This window comes from Thamnophis elegans, chromosome 4 (genome assembly GCF_009769535.1).
Source record: "Thamnophis elegans isolate rThaEle1 chromosome 4, rThaEle1.pri, whole genome shotgun sequence".
Classification (NCBI taxonomy): Eukaryota; Metazoa; Chordata; class Lepidosauria; order Squamata; family Colubridae; genus Thamnophis; species Thamnophis elegans.
In genome coordinates this window covers 2,621,501-2,647,117 of record NC_045544.1, presented here as the reverse complement: position 1 = coordinate 2,647,117, position 25,617 = coordinate 2,621,501, and the positions used below count along the sequence as shown (strand labels likewise).

General features: G+C 40.6%; 1 protein-coding gene across 1 annotated transcript in view; it reads left to right on the top strand.

The window, feature by feature from the left end:
• Nucleotides 1–25,617, top strand: part of CSMD1 (CUB and Sushi multiple domains 1) — a 982,247-nt gene that overhangs the window by 620,384 nt on the left and 336,246 nt on the right. Inside the window, exons 6-7 of the mRNA XM_032215147.1 lie at nucleotides 1,466–1,578; nucleotides 18,109–18,186. Coding sequence (XP_032071038.1) covers nucleotides 1,466–1,578; nucleotides 18,109–18,186 — 191 coding nt within the window. The remainder of the gene's footprint in view (nucleotides 1–1,465; nucleotides 1,579–18,108; nucleotides 18,187–25,617) is intronic.

Below are 25,617 nucleotides of genomic sequence, written 5' to 3'. Positions count from 1 at the left end.
AAGTCTTAAAGCTGTCAAGTTTGAACACCCCTGGGGTTTTTTTTTTCTAAAGGGTTAGGGGTGCAAGAGTCTTGTAACTTGACAGCTTTAAGATGTGAATGCTTCAAATGCCAGAGTTTCTGAGCCAACGTGATTGGAGGAGGAATTCTGGGAGTTGAAGTCCACAAGTCTTAAAGCTGTCAAGTTTGAAAACCCCTGGGGGATTTTTTCTAAAGGGTTAGGGATGCAAGGGTCTTGTAACTTGACAGCTTTAAGACTTGCACACTTCAATGCCAGAGTTCCTGAGCCAACATGACTGGAGGAGGAATTCTGGGAGTTGAAGTCCACAAGTCTTAAAGCTGTCAACTTTGAACACCCCTGGGGTATTATCCTAAAGGGTTAGGGGTGCAAGGGTCTTGTAACTTGACAGCTTTAAGACTTGCGTGCTTCAAATGCCAGAGTTTCTGAGCCAACATTTTGGTTGCTAAGCAAGAGCGTTGTTAAGTGAGTTTCACCACATTTTACAAGTTGGCCACTCCCACCCAGTCACATGACTGCCAAGCCACTCCCACTCGGTCACATTGCTGGCAAGCTACTCCCACCTGGTCACATGGCTGGCAAGCCACTCCCACAAAGCAGGCCACACCTACAGAAGAGGTTCTAAAAAAAATTGAAACCCACCACTGAGTTATTCCTTAGAGACAGTTCTTAGGATCCAGTCTAAAAGTGCTGATATCTTAAGGCTAAAATAAAATGTTTTCATCAAAATATGGCTTTAATTTTTTTCAGGATTGCTAGACAGATTTACCTCCGTAGCTTTTTTACTGAATGCAAAGTAACTTTCACTTTAATAAATTTAGTCAATATAGCTAGCAATTGTGGGCCACATTTTGTATTGATATCTGTAATTCATGCTATACCTCTTCAAGATGTATTACCAGTTTCATTAATCTCATATTGGGGGTTTAGCAATATGAACAGACAATTTTGGGGTATTCCAAATTTCTTACTCCTGATTTTTATGTTTGATTTGCTCAATAAGATATTGCCCAAATAAACATTTTGTTCATTAAGTTACATTTTGTATAGCATATTGTCAATATATATATTTAGTTTATTTATTGACCTGATTTAATACAATGTGAAATTAATCCAACAATAGATGCAAAGTTAGATTGTTTGTGGATTGAAATCTCATTTTCAAAACTAGAAAATTCAAAATTTGGCTGAGTGTGGGTACATTTTTTTCATAATGTGCATATATAAATCAGATGCTTTCTTTATCATGTAAATATAGAATTAAAAATACAATAAACAGGGTCAGAATTGTCGAGAATAATGCATAGATGTCGAGAATATAGTACTGAATGTTATCTCTATTCATGCTGAATATGCCTTAGTCTCTAAACTGTGTTTTATCAAAATAATCAGACAAAATTGGTAGTTGCTTTACTGTTTTCAAGTGAACACATATTTTATTTTTTAGGTTGACTGGCATGAATCTGCCTTCACCTGTTATCAGCAGTAAAAACTGGTTACGGCTCCATTTCACTTCTGACAGTAATCACAGACGGAAAGGGTTTAACGCTCAGTTCCAAGGTAAGAATTACACAGGACTCTATCAGGAGAAAAAAAAATATGTTTTTTCTAAACCTGATGGAATAAATGTTGAGACTGAAATGCTCTCCTTCGAACTTACCCACCTGGGAAACAAACAGATCCTTGCAAACATGGATCGAGAACCATTCTCACTCCAGAAATGGAATCCGGTTGAGTTTTGTTTAAGAACCCTGGGATTTCTGTGGTATTTCTTTTAAAAATTAATCCCCATGACATAGCCACTATGTCCTTGTTTTGGCCTTTTTGTGTGAAGCTTGCAAACCTCTCGCCACATCGTAGAGGTACAAGTCAGAAATGGTTAGAACAAAAAATCTCTTCGGATGAAACATTAGTTCTTATTTTTCCAAAACTCCTCATTATTCTTGACAGCAAGAATAATGTTTGTTTCTACTTTGTTCCCTCTACATGAGAGAGAATTGGGAATCTGAAATCAATCAGTAGTATAGTCACTAGGTGCTTTTGATTTCCTTATCCCATTTGTCTCTGCTAACATACAAAATGAACTTCATGAAATGTAATGGTTTTTTTTTTGGAAAGAGCGTTTAAGGAAACTCATATAAAAGGACAAACTCCACACCATTTATGTGAAAGACTTCCAAAGGCATGTAGAGGATGGCGCGATAGGGGATCAAGCAAGGTGTTAAACTGAAAAAATACAGACCCTGTTTTGCTTTATATAACAAGATAAATTGATTTCAGTGTGGTTCGAGAAAGGAATTAGATAATTTCCCCTGAATTACTTGCTATTTCAAACCACTATTCTAAAGATTATTATTTTTTAAATGTGGATGCTTTTCCTTAAAAAAAAAAAGACTTACACGTGCTACAACCGGAAGTTAGGGTTAGGGCTGGGTGCGCCTGGGAGCTGCTCTTCCAGTTCCCGGCACTCCCAGCTGGCAGGTGTGCATATGCTCGTGGGAACCCGGAAGAGCAGTGAGCGATGGCTGGCCACTTCCAGCAGCAATGGCATAGGTTTGCCATCACAGCTATAGCTGATCAGACTAACAGTTTGACTTATCTTCCTTTTGCAAAATAACAGGCAATTCAGCCTCATCACTCAAAGTGGATGAGTGTCCTCCTCAACATATGAAGGTTGTCATTTCAATACAAGTGTTTTCTCTGATTCATAATTTATCCAGCTTGCCGTAAAAAAATATTTAGGTTGATCTAAAGGGCCTGGGGTCTGGAAAATCTACAGCAGAAACATTTTAATGAGCTGTTTCAATGAACCCATCAGCTTCTTCTTAGTTACATGCATAACCCATTAGACAACGATGAAGGATTTTTTTTATCATACTGCCTCTCAGAATCACTTAATATTAATATTTTAAGGTCTGCAGCTTTCAAAATAATGCAAAATAAAATAAAATTAGGATTCTGGGTTTATTAAAATTAACCTGAAGTTTTGTTTTTTCCCCCCTTGATCTTCAGACTTAATGCAACACCTACCATAATAAGGCAGTACCTAGTAGTCCTCAACTTACAACCATTTATTTAGTAATGTTTGGAGTTACAACAGCACTAAACAAAGTGACTCATGACCAATCTTGGATGCATAGTCATGTCATCAAAATTCAGGTGTTGGTCAACTGTTATGTATTTATGATAGTTGCACTGTCTTGATGACATGTGATCGCTGTTGTGACTCAGCAGACGTCTTCTGTGAGTCTTTTCAGGATGCAAGATTAACTGTGCAGCTGGGGCTCATTAGGGGCATATTCTGGGGATAAAAGGACGGATGGTGCCATGCCCTGGTTGCAGGAGTCAACGTTCCTTGGTTCGTTCAACATTGATTGATCATCGGTCGTGGTTTATGTAAGATACACTTGGAGAAGTGCTTTGTTTTCCTGTAACCCTGATTCAAGGCTACACTTGGAGAAGTGCATTGCTTGTAAGAGTTGTTTTGCATTCTGTTATCTGCTTGAAAGAGACTTTGTTTCTGTTTATTTTTGGGCTCGCAGCCAGTCCAAGCCGAGAACTGATAAAGAGAGTTCCTTTTAAGTTTGTCTGCCTGCCGTTTGTTAACGAGCCGAGAAGGGGGGACAGAACAGATCACCATTTGTAATCTTCCCAACCAGCATCTCTGACAAGCAAAGTCAAAGATTCAGTTAACAATCACACAATTCACTTGACAGCTCACAATGATTCACTTAACAACTGTGGCAAAATGTTTGGAAAAAAGGACACAATTCACTTAACAACTGTCTTGCTTAGCAAAGGAAATCTTTGGCTCAGTTGTGGTTGGGGATTACCTAGATAACTCCATGATTGCATGGCTCAGAAATGTGGGGTCATTACTTGTAAGCTCAGGAGTACATTTTCAATTGTTGAAGTAAAATCTTGTCCCGTTCCAAACCAGGAGAAAGACACTGAAAATAAAATGGAGGCAGGCCACATGGACAGAAGGTCTCTGTTTATTTAGATTCCAGAAACTTTAGGGACAGCAGAATTTTTCTGGGGTGGCTGACAAATTGGCTGGGTCTTTACAGGGTTATGGTGTTTTGAGCTTGAGATGCTCCAGGGGGTTGTGCAATGTAGTGAGCATTGTGTCTTTTGCTATTCTAATGGTGGTGGGTAAGTCCTGCTACATCCTAAAGATCATGTCCTGTCCTTGGAATTTGAGTGGGAGAATGTAGATTTTAGGAGTCTTCGTTTTTCTACTTTTTAATCCCATCAGCTCCAGCCTTCTGTGGGAACTTGTGGCTGGAAGTGTTTGGTTTATGGATAAATTGGCCCAGTCTTTCTGGAGCCAGTGTCCCTTTTCTTTAGTAACAGAACTTAACCATTGTAGATTATCTTCTGGGCATTTCTAGAGCAGCTGCTGTGGACTTGCCCAGACTTAATTGATTGTCCCTTGCAAGACATGTTTTGCACAAATCTACCATTGTTGTGAAGGTGTGTTTGTCTTCAGTTGCCACTTCATTTTTTAACTTGTTTGCTTAAGAATTGGAGGTAGTTTTGTATGTCTGTGTATGTGAAGCGGAGGTAGGTAAATTTGCAATGAATTTGACTTAGCAATAGCAATAGCAGTTAGACTTATATACCGCTTCATAGGGTTTTCAGCCCTCTCTAAGCGGTTTACAGAGTCAGCATATTGCCCCCAACAATCTGGTTCCTCATTTTACCCACCTCGGAAGGATGGAAGGCTGAGTCAACCCTGAGCCGGTGAGATTTGAACCGCTGAACTGCAGATAACAGTCAGCTGAAGTGGCCTGCAGTACTGCACCCTAACCACTGCGCCACCTCGGCTCTTGACTTTTGGAAAAACAGGCTGAAACTTTCCAAATGTTGCTATCTTCCCTCCCTTCTTCCCCACCTATATTTAAGATACTGATTTAAAAAACTCAGAGAAAGTCAATCTTAATTAGTGCTTCATGTATTTTAAATGCAATCAAAAGAGAAGGTTCCAAAAAATGTATTCATTTTTAATCCAGTCCAGTCCCGTCCCAGGGTTACCAGCTACAAACAAGTAGAGGACTATGTTAAGCATTAACTTTAGTCATGACAAGAAGCCTTTCTTGAGGAAATAATCTAATAAGATATTATGTCCAGTAGAGTTTGTGATAATACATATATTTTTAATTGTCAGATGCCCAGAGTTATTGACTGAGATGGGCAGCTAAAGAAAATGAATAAATCAATCAATCTGCACTCCATGAGTTTTGATCATTTCCTTTGATGACATCACTGATTACCATTCATTAGATTTTTATCCCATTTTTTTTTCATTTTTAATCTACAGTGTACATACCTGATCTTCCATCCTATTTGCCTTTCAACAACAACCCTGTGGAGTGGGCTGGGTTGAGGGAGAGTGACTGGCTCAGTCACCCAATTGGCCTTCATGACTAAGGCAGGACTGGAACTCACAATCTCCTGGTTTCTATCTGAGTACCATCACCATTAAACCAAACTAGGTCTTTTTTCCAGGATTTATAGATTGTAACATTATACCAAATTGACTCCCTTATAATCTGATAGATTATACCTCCTATTTATTTATAGATTATACATGAGTATACAGTATACTAAACTATTTTCACATCACTGTAAAAAAAAGGACATTTATCTGCCAGGGAGCAGACCTAAGGCGGAATCATTAAAATGGATAATATTAAAATGATGATTGAAGGAAATAGAACATTTCCAATTAATTTTATGGGCATCTTAATGAATTTTTACATATTGAAGTAGCACCTCTGACTGATAGTCCTGTTGATTATCTGTAATAACACAATCACTCTGTGTAAGCCATTAGTCTGAAGTGTTTAGCAAACTCTATGGACAGTTGGTTTCCTTGAAGTCACGTGGCTAAAATTATCTGAAACCACATGGAGGGATTCTTCATAAAGCTTGTTCTTGCTAGAGATTCAGATTTTATGAGATGACAAATATCTACAATGGAAGGCATGACATGTTTATAAGTAATGCAGTGATGGGTTTCAAAAAATTTTCGAACCTACTCTGTGGGTGTGGCCTCCTTTGTGGGAGTGGCTTGCCGGCCATGTGACCTGGTGGGAGTGGCTTGCCGGTCATGTGTTCTCCCTCCCTCCCTCTCTCTCTCCCTCTCTTTCTCTCCCTCTCTCCCTCTCTCCTTTCTTTTGTCTCTCTGTTCCTTTTTCCTTTTTTTCTTTCATCTCTCTCTCACTTTTTCTTTCTTTTTTCTTTCTTTCTTTCTTTCTTCCTTTCTTTCTCTTTCTCTCTCTGTGTGAGTGTGAGTGTGTGTGTGTGAGTAGTGGGTTTCAAAATTTTTTGGAGCCTCTTCTGTAGGTGTGGCCTGCTTTCCGGGTCCACTGGTGGAACCGCTTCTAACCGGTTCGGTAGATTTGACGAACCGTTTCTGCCGAATAGGTGTGAACTGGTAGGAACCTACCTCTGAAGTAATGGAAAACAGAGGTGGACCACATCATTGAAATGGCATACTGAAACAATCACCCATGTAGGAGACATATTGATAATCATTTCCTTTTTTGCTACTGATTAGCATATAGGCCATACCAAAATACAAAACAAAATATTCAGAATAAAACATAAAAAACACCACAATGTAACTACATGTAAAAGTGAAGAAACAAATTAAATAAAAAGGGATAGAGAAGGAATACAATATCACCCTTACAATTTACCCCGGTGAGACTTAAATGTGTAGATCTCAGCCAGACTGTTTTCTTCAGATAAAAGGGCTTATGCTGTGTGTGATTGTTGGGTTCTGACTGCGTATGAATTATGTAGTTCTAACACACTGAGAGCTTCTTCACCAGATACAAACACCTTGTGTGTCTAACCACACTTGTCCAAATAAAGTTTTCAATTCAATGTGAGAGTCCCAATCGTTTGTTCGTCTGATACATGATCCAAAATGCCGATCTCTCTCATATTGATAGCTCATTTGTCTTATGTCCTTTTTTAAAAAAAATCCTACATTTTAGACAATAATTATCTCCTAGAATGGTGCACAGCAATTAAAATCTCAGAAGATGAAAATGTTTTTTTTTTTTTTAAATAAAAGTGTGGGGGAGAAGGGAAGGAAGGAGAAACTTCTCTAAGGCCAGAATGCAGTGGTCATCTATAAGCTAGCCTTTGGCAGATCCAGCTTGGCTAACATCCCTTGATGGCATAACTTTTGGAATAGCAATTGTTGTTTTTTTTCCCCCTGATGGATGAAGCCAGACTGCATTCCTCTTGGCTCGCTAACTTAGAGCAACTTGTCAATAGGGCAGCATCTATGAAGGACAGAGCTGTTTCTTTTCTGGATGGTGTCAGGGCAAGGTTGACATTTTTCTTGGGAGGCCATAAGTCAGTGGGGATGCAATCATACATCATAGTCAAAGCAAAACAAAATATAAATATTGATGTTGTGCAGCGTTTTCAATTCAGACTCCAATAAGCAAACTCGGCATCTGTTTGCAGCGGTAAAAAACAGCCGCTCCTTTTTTCCCAAGTTTCCATACTCGCGTTAAAAGGTTGCTGAGAATATACCTCCTCATGCTCTGAATCACTTTTTAGAGATTATATTATCCAAGCCCTAGGTAATATGGCTATTTTTCAAATTAGCTTAATGTTTGCCAATGTTCGCCAAATTACTGAAATTCATTAAAATATATGCAGTGATATACGCAGGTTAATCTTGTTGAGTTTGTTGAATTCAACAGTGGAACTGAATCAACCTTTCTGCAGATTGTTCAGCTGGATTAAAAAACAAAAAACAAAGCTATGAACGAAGAGGATTTGAGATGATTATGACTGTGCAATTTCTCTTTAGATCAGTGTTTCTCAACCTTGGCCACTTGAAGATGTCTGGACTTCAACTCCCAGAATTCCCCAGCCAGCCATGCTGGCTGGGGAATTCTGGGAGTTTAAGTCCGGACATCTTCAAGTGACCAAGGTTGAGAAACACTGCTTTAGATAGATGACAATCTTTGTATTACTATTTGATGAACCAAGAATCGTTACTTCTTTATGGGAAAACAAGCATATTGTAGCAAATGGTAGAGCTAATAGTCCAAAGAAAGCCATCTGATCTAAACTGGATCTTCAGAATTAATTTAGTTTCAGATGTTTGAAAGATCGATTAAAAGAGATTATGCTACCGTTCTGGTTGTGCTTTTGTAGGCCACCTTTGCCAGTAAAGGTTGTAATATTGAGAATGTATCTTTTATTCAGTGTTGCTTCTCACATGCAGTAGCTCTGGAGCTAATTGAAAGTGAAATGATACCTATTGTTGAAATGATACCTAACTGAGCCGAGGTGGCGCAGTGGTTAGAGTGCAGTACTGCAGGCCACTTTAGCTGACTGTGATCTGCAGTTCAGCGGTTCAAATCTCACCGGCTCAAGGTCGACTCAGACTTCCATCCTTCCAAGGTAAGTGAAATGAGGACCCAGACTGTGGGGGCAAGTTGCTGACTCAATTTGCTAAAAAAATTGTAAACCGTTTAGAGAGGGCTGAAAGCCCTATGAAGCGGTATATAAGTCTAATTAATAAATAAATATTGTTGGTCACTCTCAAGGCACAAATTTCAGCTTTCATTTGAAACAGGTTGTTGAAGATAAAACTGATTTGTCTGGCATAATTTGTTGAGTTAGCACCCTTTCCTAGACACACAAACACATGGTAATAATCAATGATAATATTTGGCAGTCAATTGTGATTTTCTGCTTTGTTGAGAAGGATTGTCTTTGGGATAAAATAAAACTGATTATTACATTGAGGAGACAGATTCAGAAGACTTCAAGACTAAGGTAGGACAATATAGCAATAGCAATTAGACTTACTGTATTTACCACTTCCTAATGCTTTTACAGCCCTCTCTAAGTGGTTTACAGAGTCAGCCTATTGCCCCCAACAATCTGGGTCCTCATTTTACCTGTCTCGGAAGGATGTAAGGCTGAGTCAACCTTGAGCCGGTGAGATTTGAACTGCCAAACTGCAGCTAGCAGTCAGCTGAAGTAGCCTGCAGTACTGCACTCTAACCACTGCACCACCTGAGCTCTATAATTCTATAATTAGAAGAGCTATGAGCAAAAGCATGGTCATAGCAGTAACATCTTGAATCTTTTCAAGTGATCTCATGTATTAAGGAACTGTTACACAGCCTTAAACAGAAGATAAATACAGATAATATACAGGGCCCAGATTTTCAATTACGTCCTCATAATTATTACTAGATAATATAGAATGTTCTCTCTTAGATATCTGTCTCCTCACTATAACTGACAAATTTTATATCAGAAGCCCTGCTGTGGTTTATTTCCGGTTTTCCATGCCTTCCCAAACCAGAAATTTTATCTCTGACTCCTTATTGGCTAAACTCTGTGTGCAAATTCCCATCATCTGTGCTAGTGGTTTGACTTTATAACCATATTTAAGGGTTTGGGGGTTTTGTTTTGTTTTTTACATTGTAAACTTCCCGTGTAAAGTGGAAGTTCAAGTCCCATCTTAGACATGAAAGATGGGTGACTTTGTGCCAATCATGCTCTCAAACTAACACACTTCACAGGGTTATTATGGGTAAAACAGGAGACAGAAAGTATGCTTGCTGCCTTATTTGTAAAAATTAAAAGGGCAGGATATGAATGAATGGATGGATGGATGAATAAGAATCAATGAAAAGATATTAACAATCCCAGATGGGCATACTTGCCCACGTACCTTGAAGAATATTATCTACTAAATACTTTACTATAGACAAAGTTTAGGCTTAACTGCCCTGATGTTAAGAATCTCTGAGAACTGAGAATCTGTCTACACCGTAAAAGAGGGAAAACAAACCAGGGCTACATTATTTTCCTTTCAATGTTTTGCTTTACACTATACATTGACTTACTTAATGTCAATAGGAAAGAATTCATTTACAATAGCAGGGAATTCAATTTACCAAAATCTACAGGAATTAGGCATATATTAAATCATGTGACTTGTGGGCATGCACTCAAGTCAGTAGGCAAATGTGAAAGAGTGGAGTTTGTGAGTTGTGACATGCAACCTTCGGTTTCGGTTTTCCTTTTACCTTCTGACATTGAATCTCTGACAGTAGTGAGATAAGGACTGCCAAAATTATCACGTGGGAAGAGGAATCTCTGACAAAAATTCCCTCCTGAAATCAGGTTTCTCTCTGCTTTTGTTGGGGGACAACTTATCTATTTCTCCTGGGATGACTCCTCAGTAACTGTAGCTTAAGATAATCTCAACATTAAAATAAAATAATTCAACCATCCAATCAGGAAACCATAAATCCACAAAATTGCCTTCCCAAAATAATATTTTTTATGTAGTACCCAGAAGTAAGTAAAGAAAGAGCAGCTACATTATAACAAATAAATCATGTGGGTTAATTATTATTATTATTATTATTATACAATTGTATCACATCGGCCAGTTGTTTCGCCGGATTTGGCATTGGTTACTAGTCGGGCCCCACCCAGGGGCCTAGGACGTTGTAACGTATTTTCGTAATATGCGTGCAGATCCAAGCAGTGCGGCTTTTTGCATTTGACTGATGGTGATTTTGTCAATTTTTAACTGTTTTAAATGTAATTCCAGTGCTTTTGGAATAGCACCCAGTGTGCCAATTACCACTGGAATTATCACTGCTGGTTTGTGCCATAGTCGTTGAATTTCGATTTTTAAGTCCTGTTATTTCCTTTCACCCTCCTTTGCAAGTTTATTTTCAAGAAGCCTGCGGTGAAACCTTCCCCCCAGTAGGGTGGGGATAGAGAGCTCTCAGGAACAATTTATCTTTCTTATTTTGCTATCTACTAAGGGACTGAGCATTGGGCAGCTTCTAACTACATAATTTAGGGAAAAAAACCTTTCTGAAATGTGAACTGCACCATTCAGGTCATGCAAAAACAAGCTGTTAAAAACTACACATAGGCCGAGCAGCAGAAGTGGTATTCAGCAGGTTCTGAACAGTTCTGGAGAACCGGTAGCAGAAATTTTGAGTAGTTAAGAAAACCGGTAAAAACCACCTTTCACTGGCTCTGCCCCCATCTATTCTCTGCCTCCTAAGTCCCAGCTGATCGGGAGGGAATGGGGATTTTACAGTAACCTTTCCCCGGAGTGTGGAGAGAATGGAGATTTTATAGTATCCTTCCCCTGCCACATCCACCAAGCCATTCCACATCCACCAAGCCACGCCCACAGAACCACTAATATTGTTTTTTTGAATCCCAGCACTGCTGAGCAGTCTTCTGAAAGCAAATGTGTACAGATTCCCTTTATACACATAAAAAGCACACATCAATACAAATAGAATAGAATAGAATTCTTTATTGGCCAAGTGTGATTAGACACATAAGGAATTTGTTTCCGGAGCATAAGCTCTCAATGTACAAAGATCAATAGTGATAAGCAACAAAGTTATAGTGATAGATAGATAGATAGATAGATAGATAGATAGATAGATAGATAGATAGATAGATAGATAGATATTGTTTTTTTTTTTTTTTTTTTTTTTTTTTTTGCTGATAACTAAATGAAGGGAGACTAGTATAGATCTATTTCAAGTTATTTAATTCTCATCAGCTAGCCATACCCTTACAGGGATTTGAACCTGGGCTATTTACATGTTAGGCAGTTATAATAACCTCTAAGCCACAAGCTCTCCTCCCTTATCAACTGAGCCATGGGAATGATTAGATGTTTTGTCAAGGCATCTGGTATGCCCCAAATATGGGAGGGAGTGTGTACACACACACACACACACACACACACACACACACACACAGGCACACAGGCACGCAGACACGTATTTGTTTTATGTATGTATGTATACATGTATGTGTGTGTGTGTGTGTGTGTGTGTGTGTGTGTGTGTATGTATATATATATATATATATATATATATATATATATATATATATATATATATATATATATATATATATATATATATATATGTTATATTTATGCTGATAAATAAATAAAGGGAGACTAGTATAGATCTATTTCAAGCTATTTAGCTCTCATCAGCTAGCCATACCCAAGTTTTTGGGAATCGAACCTGTGCTCCATTGCCTCCCAGGCAGGGAGTTAACCTTTTTGAGCTACAGAGAACGACTCCTTTATCAGCGGGGGGTACCAGGGTGGGAGGTATATACTTAAAGTCACAACCCCTGGTATGCCCAAGTATGGGAGGAAGGTCACACTTCCACTCTCTGTCATTAGGCTCGTCACAAGAGTCCATCCAGACAGAAACCCAATATTTTTTACTGTTGCCTTTTTTGTTACATTTGTTATATTTATGCTGATAAATAAATAAAGGGAGACTAGTATAGATCTATTTCAAGCTATTTAGCTCTCATCAGCTAGCCATACCCAATACATACATACATACATACATACATACATACATACATACACATATATACACATATATATATACACATATATACATACATACATACATACATACATACATACATACATATATATATATATATATATATATATATATACATACACACACACACACACACATATATATACACATATATACAGAAGTTTCCACTAAACTACTAACACTCCTATTGAGACCTTGTGGGAAATCCTTCTATTCACGCAAGAGCACCTGAACATTCCTGTGCCCTTTTGAAAGGCTTCCTGGTTATTATTATTCTCAGTCAACCAACGTTTGAAAGAAGCAGTGTTTGGATATTAAAGAGTCGGGCAGTTTGCAGACTTGATTGGCTGTGGATAAAATAATAAATTCCACACAAAGGGAGTAATTGCCAGTATTGCTTATGATATCAGGCAAGGAAACATCCATGAAAACATCTTTTAAAAGGAGCATCTCTCTCTCTCTCTCTCTCTCCCTCCCACCCCTCTCTCTCTCTCTTTCTCTCTCTTCTCCCTCTCACTCACTCTCTCCCTCCATCCCCCCTCCCTCCTTCCCTCCCTCACCTTCTCCTTCCCTTGTACTTTATTTTAATTAATATTTTGAATAAATAAAAGTGTTTATGTGGTGTGTATTTTTCTGTCCCAATTTTTTTTAAATGTTTCCTGGGCTTTGCTATTTAAATGGAAGAATATTATTCAGCATTTTAATCTGTCATATTTCTTTGCTTTCTGTGGGATGTAGGAAAAAGAGGCAGGTGAGAAGAAATTAGCCATTAAGAGTTTTCTGGGATGAAACCATAAATCTTCAGGCTTGCATGTAAATGCACAGACATCCATTTAACACTCAGCAATGAGGGAAAGAGGTTAAGGGAATTGCATAATGGATCTTTTATGTCCAACTCAAGGCCCGAGGGCCGGATCCAGCCTGCGGGGTTCTTAGATTGGGCCCACAAGGCCACCCTGGAAATAGTGAAGGATCACACCACGGGGCCTCTGCCAGTGAAAATGGAGCTTGGGAGTTCAACCTTTGTCTTCTTTAGTCACAGGTGTTCCGTTTCTACTCGCAGGCCTTTGTGTTGTGCTATCTTCTCCACTTCTTTCTCTTCCATTCTGCTGTCTCCATTATCTCGAATAATGACACGACACAGCATTTTGCAGCAAGCGTCTTTCTCTGCTACTGTAATCATGGTTTTATGATACGGTGGTGAACCTGTGTGGGAGTCTGTAGGGAAACGAATCTTTGAATCCAGCAACCGGGAGGTAGAAGAAGGCAAGAGGTTTTTTTAGCCCAGGCTGCCTACATAAATGGGAACAAGCTGGACATTAAAAGAAAGAGAGAGAGAGAGAGAGAGAGACAGAGGGAGGGAGGGAGGGAGACAGAGAGAGAGAGAGAGAGAGGGAGAGAGAGAGAGAGAGAGAGGGAGAGAGAGAGAGAGAGAGACAAACTAGAAATTGACTAGCGGGTTTAAAGCTGGATCTGGATTGATAAGGTTGTCCTTGAAATCTGCTCATAAATTCTGAAAACAACGTTCGGAGGCAAAGCTCCCACAAATTGGGAATTTCAGCCAGGCAAGACAGAAGGTCTGTGCCGCAGCTGAGCCAAAAGGCAATCAGCTTGTCTGCCTAAGGAGAATGAGGTTTTGGAAACACTAATATGGTGCTAGCGCTGAACCAAGTAAAAATGTCACGTGTGGCAAACCAAATGTCTCCCCGCACAAGAGAGGATTAGAACATGTTAGTTCACTCAGCTGTGTGAATTATTTCCACCCCTCAAAAAAGGATTATTTGAATTTTCTATATGGCGTTATGCGTGACCTGAGAATAGGAGCATGCATGTTGATCTAGAAGCAATGCAAAGAAGCACTTGCTAAATTTTTTGAAGCCCACCTCTGAGCAGATTGTCCTCCTGAGTTTTTGATGCTGATAATCAACCAAGGCAGGAAACAAGGCTGAAAAGGTATCATTAACAATTAAGAAAGACCCTTTTTCAGTAGGTGACAGACAACAAGACAATCGGGATGGTAGGAAATGTGTTGAAGGTTTTTGGTAAGTTGTCCCTCTCTGTGCCTCACATAGAGACAACAATCTAAAAAAAAAAATGACAATGCTTTTATGTCTCCTATGAAATTCAATAACGAGATCATTAATAGCCATTTGGGAATTTCAAGCACATTGAAGGAAACTGTCGGCCTTGCTTTCTCCTCTTCACCATCCACAAAGAACAGAGTTCTCTGATTTCAAAGGCTTTTTAATGGAACATCCCTGGGTCATCTATTCATTTCAAAAGGTTTACTAAGGTTTGCTATTCTGGACAACAGGCAGAAAGAAACTAGCACAAAACGACCCCAATATAACTAATAATACACCAACCAACATCTAGAAACTACTTTGGTAAATGGCTTACGAGCAGCAACATGTTCAAAACAAATTTCCAGGGCAGATCAATTTGTAACTAAGATATCAGAAGATGTTTACAGTGCTGCTTTCATTAATGATCCTGAGCCAATTCCTGGTGTGACTTGGTATACTTTTTTTTTGTATGGGGGGGGGGGGAGAGACACATAGCTTTCTAATAACCCAATTTGGACACCACCATGGAGATAAAGAGCTGTGCTATCTATCTATCTATCTATCTATCTATCTATCTATCTATCTATCTATCTATCTATCTATCTATCTATTATTATTATTATTATTATTATTATTATTATTATTATTATTATTATTATTATTTTGTTACATAAAGAACACATGCCCACACCAGTGGGAAAAGAAAAAATCAAAACACAAAAAAGACAAAAAACAAAAAACAGGGCAGGGGAAAAAAAAAGAACACAGGTAGATATTATAAAAAAAGTATATCAGCTGGTTACAACATGTTTTTGTGCATCTCTTCCATTAATTCATATTAATTCAAATATCTTAACTCAAATGTTTACCATATTGACATCATCATACCTCCACTTTTAGTTGACTACAGTTATTTAAACATCTTTCATCCTTAACTATGCCAAAGATTTAATCCATAACCACATGCTAGCATTTCATTTACTTGTTTGTAAAATCCTCCATTGACATCAAATCCTCATATCCTGTTTTAGCTAAACATCCATAATATTTAATACCAAAAATTCCATCCTCCATGTATATAGCTGTGCTATCTATCTTTGATGGATGAATTACTTTAAGACTCTACTGGAAGAAATTTACGGCAAAAAAAAATATTTTGGACTATGGTACTATTTTCACTACACCATTGTGTCCAAAATCTGGCCAACCTAAAGCAATCAAATCACTTTGAAAATACAACACACTGTTGCATTTTGTTTAACACTCCCTTGGCTTAATTTCTGATAAAAGATAAGTTGTCACATCAGGCCAGAACATCAGATTTTTTTTAAGCAGGCATATATTGAGCTGACATAAGTATAGTAGCAGATTTAAAAAAAACACACAATTTTAAAAAGCCAGAGCAATAGCAATAGCAGTTAGACTTATATACCGCTTCATAGGGCTTTCAGCCCTCTCTAAGCGGTTTACAGAGTCAGCATATCGCCCCCACAGTCTGGGTCCTCATTTCACCCACCTCGGAAGGATGGAAGGCTGAGTCAACCTTTGAGCCGGTGAGATTAGAACCGCTTAACTGCAGATAACAGTCAGCTGAAGTGGCCTGCAGTACTGCACTCTAACCACTGCGCCACCTCGGCTCAGAGAACTCTATAAAATGAAATTGGGAACTTTCAGAAAAAATATGGAGGAATCACAAGAAAGGCTACAACAGGAAAGATAAATGGGAGAAAACTTTATCCCTGCTTCTAAAATTTGCTGGACCAAAAGCCCCCCCCCCCAGCATAGATTTCAACAGTTGTTGATTAGAAATACAAACGACTGATAATTGCCTTTTTCTCTATAGAAAAACCAATTCTGAAATAGAGTATTTGAAAATAGAGAACTATAGGGAATGGGAAGGATGAGTATTTTCAGTTTACTCTTCCCAACAAGCAACTCCTCCTTACAGAGATTCAAATGATTACTGTGAGCATCTTGTGTCTATTTCCCCTGGAGGCATTGAAAGGACTCTCAATGTATGGAAGGGTTGTTGAGTTAAGATGTTAACATGTTTCCCTCTTCCCTTCTGGCTCCCATTTTCTTGTTGTGAAGTATATTTTAGATGGTTAAAGGAGATTGTGTTGCTGATCTAGGTGCTAACCCTAAAAGTATTTCTGACTGAATGGCAAAATAAAATGCTTAAATAAATGTTTGGAATGTTTAAAGAGAAAAAGGTGGTGGTTTAGTGGTTTAGTGGTTTATTCGACTTGTATGTCGCCCTATTCCCAAAGGGACTCAGGGCGGCTGACAAACCAAGAGGGAAGGGTCAAAAATACAAAAAGAGTAGAAACAGAACAAAACAATAATACAAAACAATTTAAAAAGTCACAACAAGCACAACCAATTCGAGTAGGGGTGGAACTCAACAGCCCCAGGCCTGCTGGAACAGCCAGGTCTTAACAGCTTTACGGAAAGCCTGAAGGGTGGCGAGGGTCCGAATCTCCACGGGGAGATCATTCCAGAGGGCCGGAGCAGCCACAGAGAAGGCCCTCCTCCGGGTGGTCGACAGCTGGCATTGGCCGGCAGATGGAATTCGGAAGAGGCCTAATTTGTGGGATCTAATGGGTCTATGGGAGGTGATTGGCAGAAGGCGGTCTCTCAAGTACCCAGGTCCAATACCATGTAGGGCTTTATAAGTGACGACTAGCACCTTGAAGCGTATCCAGAGACCAATAGGCAGCCAGTGCAGCTCGCGGAGGATAGGTGTAACGTGGGTGTACCGAGGCGCACCCACAATCGCTCACGCGGCTGCATTCTGGACAAGCTGAAGTCTCCGAACACTCTTCAAGGGCTGCCCCATGTAGAGCGCATTGCAGTAGTCCAGTCTTGAGGTCACAAGGGCGTGAGTGACTATTGTGAGCGCCTCCCGGTTCAGGTAGGGACGCAATTGGTGCACGTGGGCACCACATAAAACATAGAAATTGGGAGGAAAACTTAAGTAACTTTGTCTTACATTGGGTTAGCTCATCCACTTTCCCTCTGCTCTGAGAATTTTTTTTTTTTTCCTACTGAAAAGGGATTGATGATATACATACTTCATTTGGTTAATGTGTCTCTTAAGCTCCATGCAATCACCGAGCTGTTTGCTTAAGACATGTCACCTAGGAAGTACATTTCTCAGCTCTTCCTGTTGATCACTTATACAAAAATAATAAGTTTCAAAATTGTCCATTCATTGTGGTGCATAAATGGTTGCAAGCACCAAAAAAAACCCCCCAAAACGGCATGAGAGGAAAAAGGCAATCCATTTAGTATCTTGTACTTTTGAGTCTGATTTACTACAATCGATTGCAATATCTGTATCCATTTTCACATACCATAAATGAATATTCTGCAAGTTAGCAGTAGAGCAATTGAGAATTTTTGGATAGAAGAAAAATTATTCCCCACAAACCTAATTTCAAAAGGTGATACAATGAAATATTTACTTACGGGCAAACACATTGATGCCTTTTCATATGAACTTGAAGAATTCTTGAGGGCAATGTTGTTGTTGTTTTTCTTCTGTATGAAAAACAAAATGTCCAGGAGTCTGGGTGTGACTGTTTTGTTTTCTTTCACAGTGAAAAAGGCGATTGAGCTGAAATCGAGAGGCGTCAAGATGTTGCCCAACAAAGACAACAATCACAAGAATTCTGTTTGTAAGTTTGCCACTTTTTTCTTTAAAGGATTAAAGTCCTAAATATGCAACACTTTAATGGATGATCAGAGTATTAATGTAAAACATGCAAGATGATTAAAATATCAATTGGGAAAAAAAAGTGTTAAACAAGATACACAACCGCCGCCATTAGGTTGTTTTCTGTGTTTTGTTGGTCTGCAAATTGCGTGGCATGACAAAACCGTGCTCGTCAAAATAGTGGTGATAAAACCGTGTTGCTAAAGCCGCGACATCATCACCTCCACGACAACAGCACGGCGACAGAAGGGCGCTTTAAAACAGTGCGGCGGCAGAAAGCTGATTTAAATTAAGGTTAGGATTAGGTTTAGGGGTTTGCTTTAGGGTTAGGGTTAGTGTTAGGGTTAGGTTTAGGGTTAGTTTAGGGTTAGGTTTAGGGTTAGGTTTAGGGTGCTGAGTGCTTCGGAAGGCGCGGATTTGCCCTCCGCCCTTATGTCAGCACGGTAAGGTCGCATTTGCTTTAGCGATTCGGACGGCGCGGATTAGGGTTCGCGCTTATGTCTCCGCGGATAAGGGCTTCGCGGTATTGTGGTGGAACCTGCAAATTGTTGACCTGTTATGCCTATGTTATGTTTTGTTACACAGACTTCTGCGGAGTAAGATACAGTAAATTAGGCATTGTTCAGATCTGCCCCACCTCTTCCTCTTGGTCAGTCAATTGTACCTGATCTTGCTTAGGGGGAATTTGGTTACAGGAGGTGTGTATGCCACCAACAAGGGCCGAGGCAGTAAGAACATGGAGCTGTTAACCTGAAAATTGGTTAATAGTTCTGGGCCTAATGGTCTTCTGCTTCTTCCTGGAGAGAAGGAATAATTGAATAAAGAGTTTGCAAGAACTTGACTCAAATGGCTATATCAGTGATGGCAAACCTTTTCAAACCGGACGCCAGAAACCCATGTGCACACCATTCACTTGGTCTTCAGGTTCTGCCATGCCAGCTGGTCTTCCTGTGCACCAGAGGGCCAGAAACCCGAAGATCAGGTAGCTGGAACACACATGCACACTGGCCAGCTGATCTTCGGGTTTCCAGTGCTCTGTCATGTGCGAAGGCCAGCTCGCCAGCATGCATGCACGCAGCAGAATCCAGGAGAGCAGCTGGCAAGAGCATAGGCTCAGCATCACAGGGATGTATAATCTCCTGATGAATATAAATTTTCTCTCTCAGCTACCAGTGCAATAGGTCTTGATTGGCTTGGTGGCCAGAGATGACATGCGCTACTGTTTATCAAGAAAAGAAATGCGTTACGATAATCCCAATGTTCCCTTCTGTCTGTTCTTATGAAATTACCATACAAAGACGATGGAAGAGAACAATCAACACAGTTTCCACAACAGTAATATTTCAGGTACTTTAATGGTTGTCCTTCAGCATTTTAAACTTGGGGCGCTTAAGGCAAGGCTTTTATTGTGTACCTGCCTTGTCGTATTCTAAGAATGTTCTGAATTGTGTGTGTGTGTGTGTGTGTGTGTGTGTGTGTGTTTTTGTGTCTGTGTACATCTACTGCCAATATTTCAAATACAAATATTTATGTCTCTCTTTTTCAGAAAGAGAAGCATTTATTAATTGGAAGAAATGGCAGTAATTGTACAATAGCTGAGAATATTATTATTATTATTATTTTTGCCTGAATCACTTTTGAGCATAGAGACCGATTAGAAACCTGTGCAGCTGTTTCAGCCAGGGATTTATACCTGGATTCTAACTGCATATCATGCATCAGTTGTCATTTCTGGCTGTACAGCAGCACCAGTGGTGGGTTGCAGGCCGTACGCTCCAGTACAGGCGTACTGGAGCCTGCCGAGAGCACCGGATACCGATCCGGTATGGTGCTCCGGAGGGCCCACCCTCCCGCCCGAGCTGCTTACCTGTCCTTTAAGCCTTTGGTGCTTCCGTTCATGCTTATGGTGCATACTGTGCCTGTGTGACCCTCCACCGAACAGCTGGAACATTGCGAAGCCTTGCGGAATCATCGCAGGAAAGTACAACACATGCGCACCCCACTCACATCAATGAGATTAAGATTAAGATTTAGTTTATTTGTATGCCGCCCTTCTCCGGGAGGGACTCAGGGCGGCGAACAACTCAAAGGGGGGAAAAGGGAACATAAAACACAATACACGTGATTAAAATAAACAAGAATCATACAACCATACAAGTCGAGAGGGGAGGGGGACTCATCAACCCCAGGCCTGCTGGCAAAGCCAGGTTTTGATGGCTTTCCGGAAGGCCTGGAGAGAGGTGAGAGTCCGAATCTCCGCGGGGAGTTCGTTCCAAAGGGCCGGAGCTGCCACAGAGAAGGCCCTCCCCCGGGTAATAGCCAGGTGGCATTGGCTGGTGGACGGAACCCAGAGGAGGCCGACCCTGTGTGATCTAACGGGTCTTTGGGAGGTGATTGGCAGCAGGCGGTCTCTCAAGTACCCAGGTCCAATACCATGAAGGGCTTTATAAGTTACGACTAGCACTTTGAAGCGTATACGGAGACCGATCGGTAGCCAGTGCAGCTCGCGGAGGATAGGTGTAACGTGGGTGTACCGAGGTGCACTCACAATCGCTCGCGCGGCTGCATTCTGGACGAGTTGAAGTCTCCGAATACTCTTCAAGGGCTGCCCCATGTAGAGCGCATTGCAGTAGTCCAGTCTTGAGGTCACGAGGGCGTGAGTGACTGTTGCGAGTGCCTCCCGGTTCAGGTAGGGGCGCAACTGGTGCACCAGGCGAACCTGGGCAAATGCCCCCCTTGTCACAGTTGACAGATGATGTTCTAAAGTCAGCTGTGGGTCCAGGAGGGTGATGCTGGGCCCGTTCCAATCCTACTGGTTGGAATGGGATTCGGAACCCACCACTGAGCAGCACACGGAATAGTAACAGAGTACACCATGACTTTCATCCACAGATAAAACAATTTGGGGAAATAGATTTAGTTGGTGGACAAATTTCAGCTAAAAGAAAGCTAAGAAGTCTTTACTTGAGTCAAGTGATAATATTGACACAGACTGATAGGCATCACTTCTCCATTCTTCCATAATTTTGGAAGAGCAATCAAGGTTTTTATTTTCTGTTCCATTCCTATTTTTGAATGCACTAGAACTCTATAAAACCAAATTGACAAAAAAATTTGCTTTGTATTACTATTGTATAATTGTATACAATAATACACTTTCTCTCAGCCCTAGGAAGCAGGCAATATATAATACAATTATACAATAATTGTATTATAATAGTAATACAAAGCAACTTTTTGTATTGTATTGCATGCAAAGGTAACCACACCTTTGCTTTATTCTTCAAAATTTCTTCTTCTGCTTTTGTCTGGTTTTTGAAGTGCCAGACAGCCTTGTCCTAGTATTACTAAAGAGGAACCTCAGAGAATCAGAGGTCACAGTGTATTTAAACAAATGTCTGCTTCATGTCGCTGTATGAAGTAAACATCAAATCTCTGTTGACGAGTGAGTTCCCAGGACTGCATATTTAGCATAAATAAATGTGATCTTTCAGTAATGTTTTGCGTAAAGGGATATATCTTTGGTGTGATCTTATTAACTAGAATTTGCCATACTTCAGAAAATGTTGGTTTCGGATGCAGTGCTCATGAAATGTGTGGGGGGGGGGAGGGGGGTATGTGCATTTGACATTGCACTTTCTGAAGGCAGCAAATTCTGCCTGTGATGCAAATCTTTTAAAACGTAGCATTTAATTACAGAAAGTAAAAAAAGAGAAAAAGCTGCATGCAGTGATCTCACAAACCATTGCTGATCAGACTTATCCATTTGAATTATTAATGGAAATGGTCAGCTAATTAAATTCCACTTTTCACTAATTCATTATTGTCACCAGATCTATAAATAATTCTTGCCAGAAATATTGCAATATTACTTGTTAGATGCACTTAGACTTCATTCAGTGGTGGGTTTCAAAAATTGTTGGAACCCACTCTGTGGGTGTGGCCTCCTTTGTGGGAGTGGCTTGCCACCCATGTGACCAGATGGGAGTGGCTTGCCGCCCATGTGACCGGATATGAAATTATGAATTAGTACTTAGGTGGGTCCAAGTAGCTATTCAGAAACTCTGGCATTGAAGCATGCAAGTCTTAAAGCTGTCAAGTTTATAAGATCCTTGTCAGTGGTGGGTTTCAAAAAAGTTTGGAACCTCTTCTGTAGGTGTGTCCTGCTTTCCGGGTCCACTGGTGGAACATCTTCTAACCGGTTCGGTAGATTTGACGATCCGGTTCTACCGAATAGGTGTGAACTGGTAGGAACCCACCTCTGACTTCATTGCAAAGTTTCTGTGCAGGAATCTGGGTATGAATATGAATTGGGGAAATAAGCGGGGAAATAATAATCTTCATGGGAGAGAAAATATTAGGGCAAGAAGGAAGAATTGGCATTCGATAAGGCACAGCCAGTTATTATATATAGAATTAATTTGATACAGTTGTCAAGGCATCAAGCTAGAAATCAGGAGAACCTGAGTTCTAATCCTGCCTTGGACACAAAGCCAGCTGGGTGACTTTGGGCCAGTCGCTTTCTCTCAGCCCTAGGAAGCAGGCAATGGCAAACCACTTTTGAGAAACCTTGCCAAGAAAACTGCAAGGATTCATCCAATCAGTTTCTGAAAATCATACAGTTGAATAGAAATAAAAAGAAGGCAAAAGCACTCCATTATTTGATAATATTTTTTTTTTGTAGCTGCACGTTTCTTGAATAGGGTAACCTGTGACATTTTGCCATAATAGCAGAACACTTTATTATATACATATTATGACATATTGCTCTGTTCAGAAAGGTTAGGACTTGCCTTCTCCAACGACTTTGTGGCAGATCACCTCGCTTTATTGTCAAATATGGATAGTTTTGTCTATGTCAGTGTTTCTCAACCTTGTCAACTTGAAAGTGTCTGGACTTCAACTCCCAGAATTCTGGGAGTTAAAGTCCAGACACTTTCAAGTTGACAAGGTTGAGAAACACTGGTCTATGTATTCGTTTTCCTCTCTAATCATAGGTGAAAATTGGTTCTCTGAATAAGGGAAGTGGCACAGTGGTTAAATGCAACACTGCAGGCTACTTCAGCTGACTGCTAGTTCAGCAGTTCGGCTGTTCAAATCTCACCGGCTCAGGGTTGACTCAGCCTTCCATCCTTCCGAGGTGGGTAAAATGAGGACCCGGATTGTTGTTGGGGGCAATATGCTGACTCTGTAAACCGCTTAGAGAGGGCTGAAAGCCCTATGAAGCGGTATATAAATCGAACTGCTATAAGACAAGGAAGGGATATCTTAAAGGAAAACATTCATTTGCTTGCCATGGCCTGCAGGCATAAATATTGTTGAATATTCTGTGGCTAGCACTGCTTGTTTACTCTTCATAGTGTTGATGTTCCATTTAGTGCAGAGATGAAGAAAATTGAGTTATTCTTAAGGCGACGATTTTTGCCATGTAGAGTCAAAGAACAAATGGCTTTACAGATTCAGTATCGATCCGCTGTAACACATTTAGATGAATTGATGGCACATGCTGTGTTACTCAGCAGCTGATGCTCAAAACAGCTAATTCTGGGCCACAATATCCCTGCTGATTCACCGCTGGGTGTACGTGCAGTAGGGGGTAAAAAGTATGATTTATTTTAGCTGTTTGAGGAAAATTATAACTAGCCTAATCCATAGGGATAAACGCTTCTTGCGATGAGCATCGTGATACAATTGTGTAAATATCTGCCTGATTTATCACTGTCTTCTTAGCACTATGGGACCGCTTTGAAAAATTAAAATTGTACATTTCATCAATGCCTCACTGGTCAAAATTCAGACCTTGGGAATTGATTCATATTTACGAAGGTTGCAGAGTCCCAGGTTCACCTTTTGGAGTTTTCTGACAAGCAAAGTCAATGGGGAAACCAGGTTCACTTAAAAACCGTGTTACTAAATAGCAATAGCAATAGCAGTTAGATTTATATACCGCTTCATAGGGCTTTCAGGCCTCTCTAAGCGGTTTACAGAGTCAGCATATCAGCGTGGTTCGCCCATGAGGCCAATGTTGAGAAAAGACACGGACACGAGCTTTCTCGGGATGAGGCGACCCAGATTGGGCTCTGGGAGCCCCTTTTATTGAGATAGGACAAAGGCAGGAGGAGCAATCAGCATGTGATTTAAGACAGCCTGTCAAACTACAATTGCTAATCTACTGCTCAGGGAAGTTCTGTCTATATATGGTCAAATCCTGGGCGTCGTTGGGGTAAGGAACATCTAGAGTGAACTATCAGGATGTTATGTCTTTTAGGAGTTTGTTTTTTCCTGTGTGGTTCAGCGTGGCTGCGCATGCCCTGTTATGCACTGGGCCATGGGTGACCGCCACACCTACACAAGGAGTTATATGACAACACCCCCACAGTCTGGTTCCTCATTTTACCCACCTCAGAAGGATGGAAGGCTGAGTCAACCCTGAGCCGGTGAGATTTGAACCGCCGAACTGCAGATAACAGTCAGCTGAAGTGGCCTGCAGTGCTGCACTCTACCCACTGTGCCACCTCGGCTCTACTAACTTAACTGCAGTGATTGACTTAACAGCTGTGACAAAAAAGATCGTGAAATGGGGCAAAACTCACTTAACTAATGTCTTACTTAGCAACAGAAAACTTGAGCTCTGTTGTTATCTTAAGCTGAGGACTATTTGTAGACTCTTCTATGACCACTTAGAGGAAAAGCCAAGTTTTTGGCTGGCCAGCTGGCCTTTGGCCTTTGCACATGCTGGAGCACCGAAACCCGAAGATCAGCTGGCCAGTGTCCATGTGTGTGCCAGCTACCTGATCTTCGGGGTTTCTGGCACTCTGGTGCACACGAAGACCAGCTGGCGTGACAGAACCCGAAGACCAGGTGACCATTAAAGTACCTGAAATATTACTGTTGTGGAAACTGTGTTGATTGTTCTCTTCCATGGTCTTTGTATGGTAATTTCATAAGAACAGATAGAAGGGAACATTGGGATTATCCTAATGCATTTGTTTTCTTGATAAACAGTAGCGCATGTCATCTCTGGCCACCTAGCAATCAAGACCTATTGCATTGGTAGCTGAGAGATAAAATGCATACTCATCAGGAGATTATACATCCCCGTGATGCTGAGTCTATGCTCTTGCCAGCTGCTCTCCTGGATTCCGCTGCGTGCTTGCTGGCGAGTTGGCCTTCGGGCATGCCGGAGCACCAGAAGATCAACTGTCCAGTGTGCATGTGTGTGCCAGCTACCTGATCTTCGGGTTTCTGGCACTCTGGTGCACACGAAGACCAGCTGGCATGGCAGAACCTGAAGACCAGGTGACTGGTGTGCACATGGGTCCCTGGCGTCCGGTTTGAAAAGGTTCGCCATCACTGATATAGCCATTTCAGTCAGGTTTTTGCAAACTCTTTA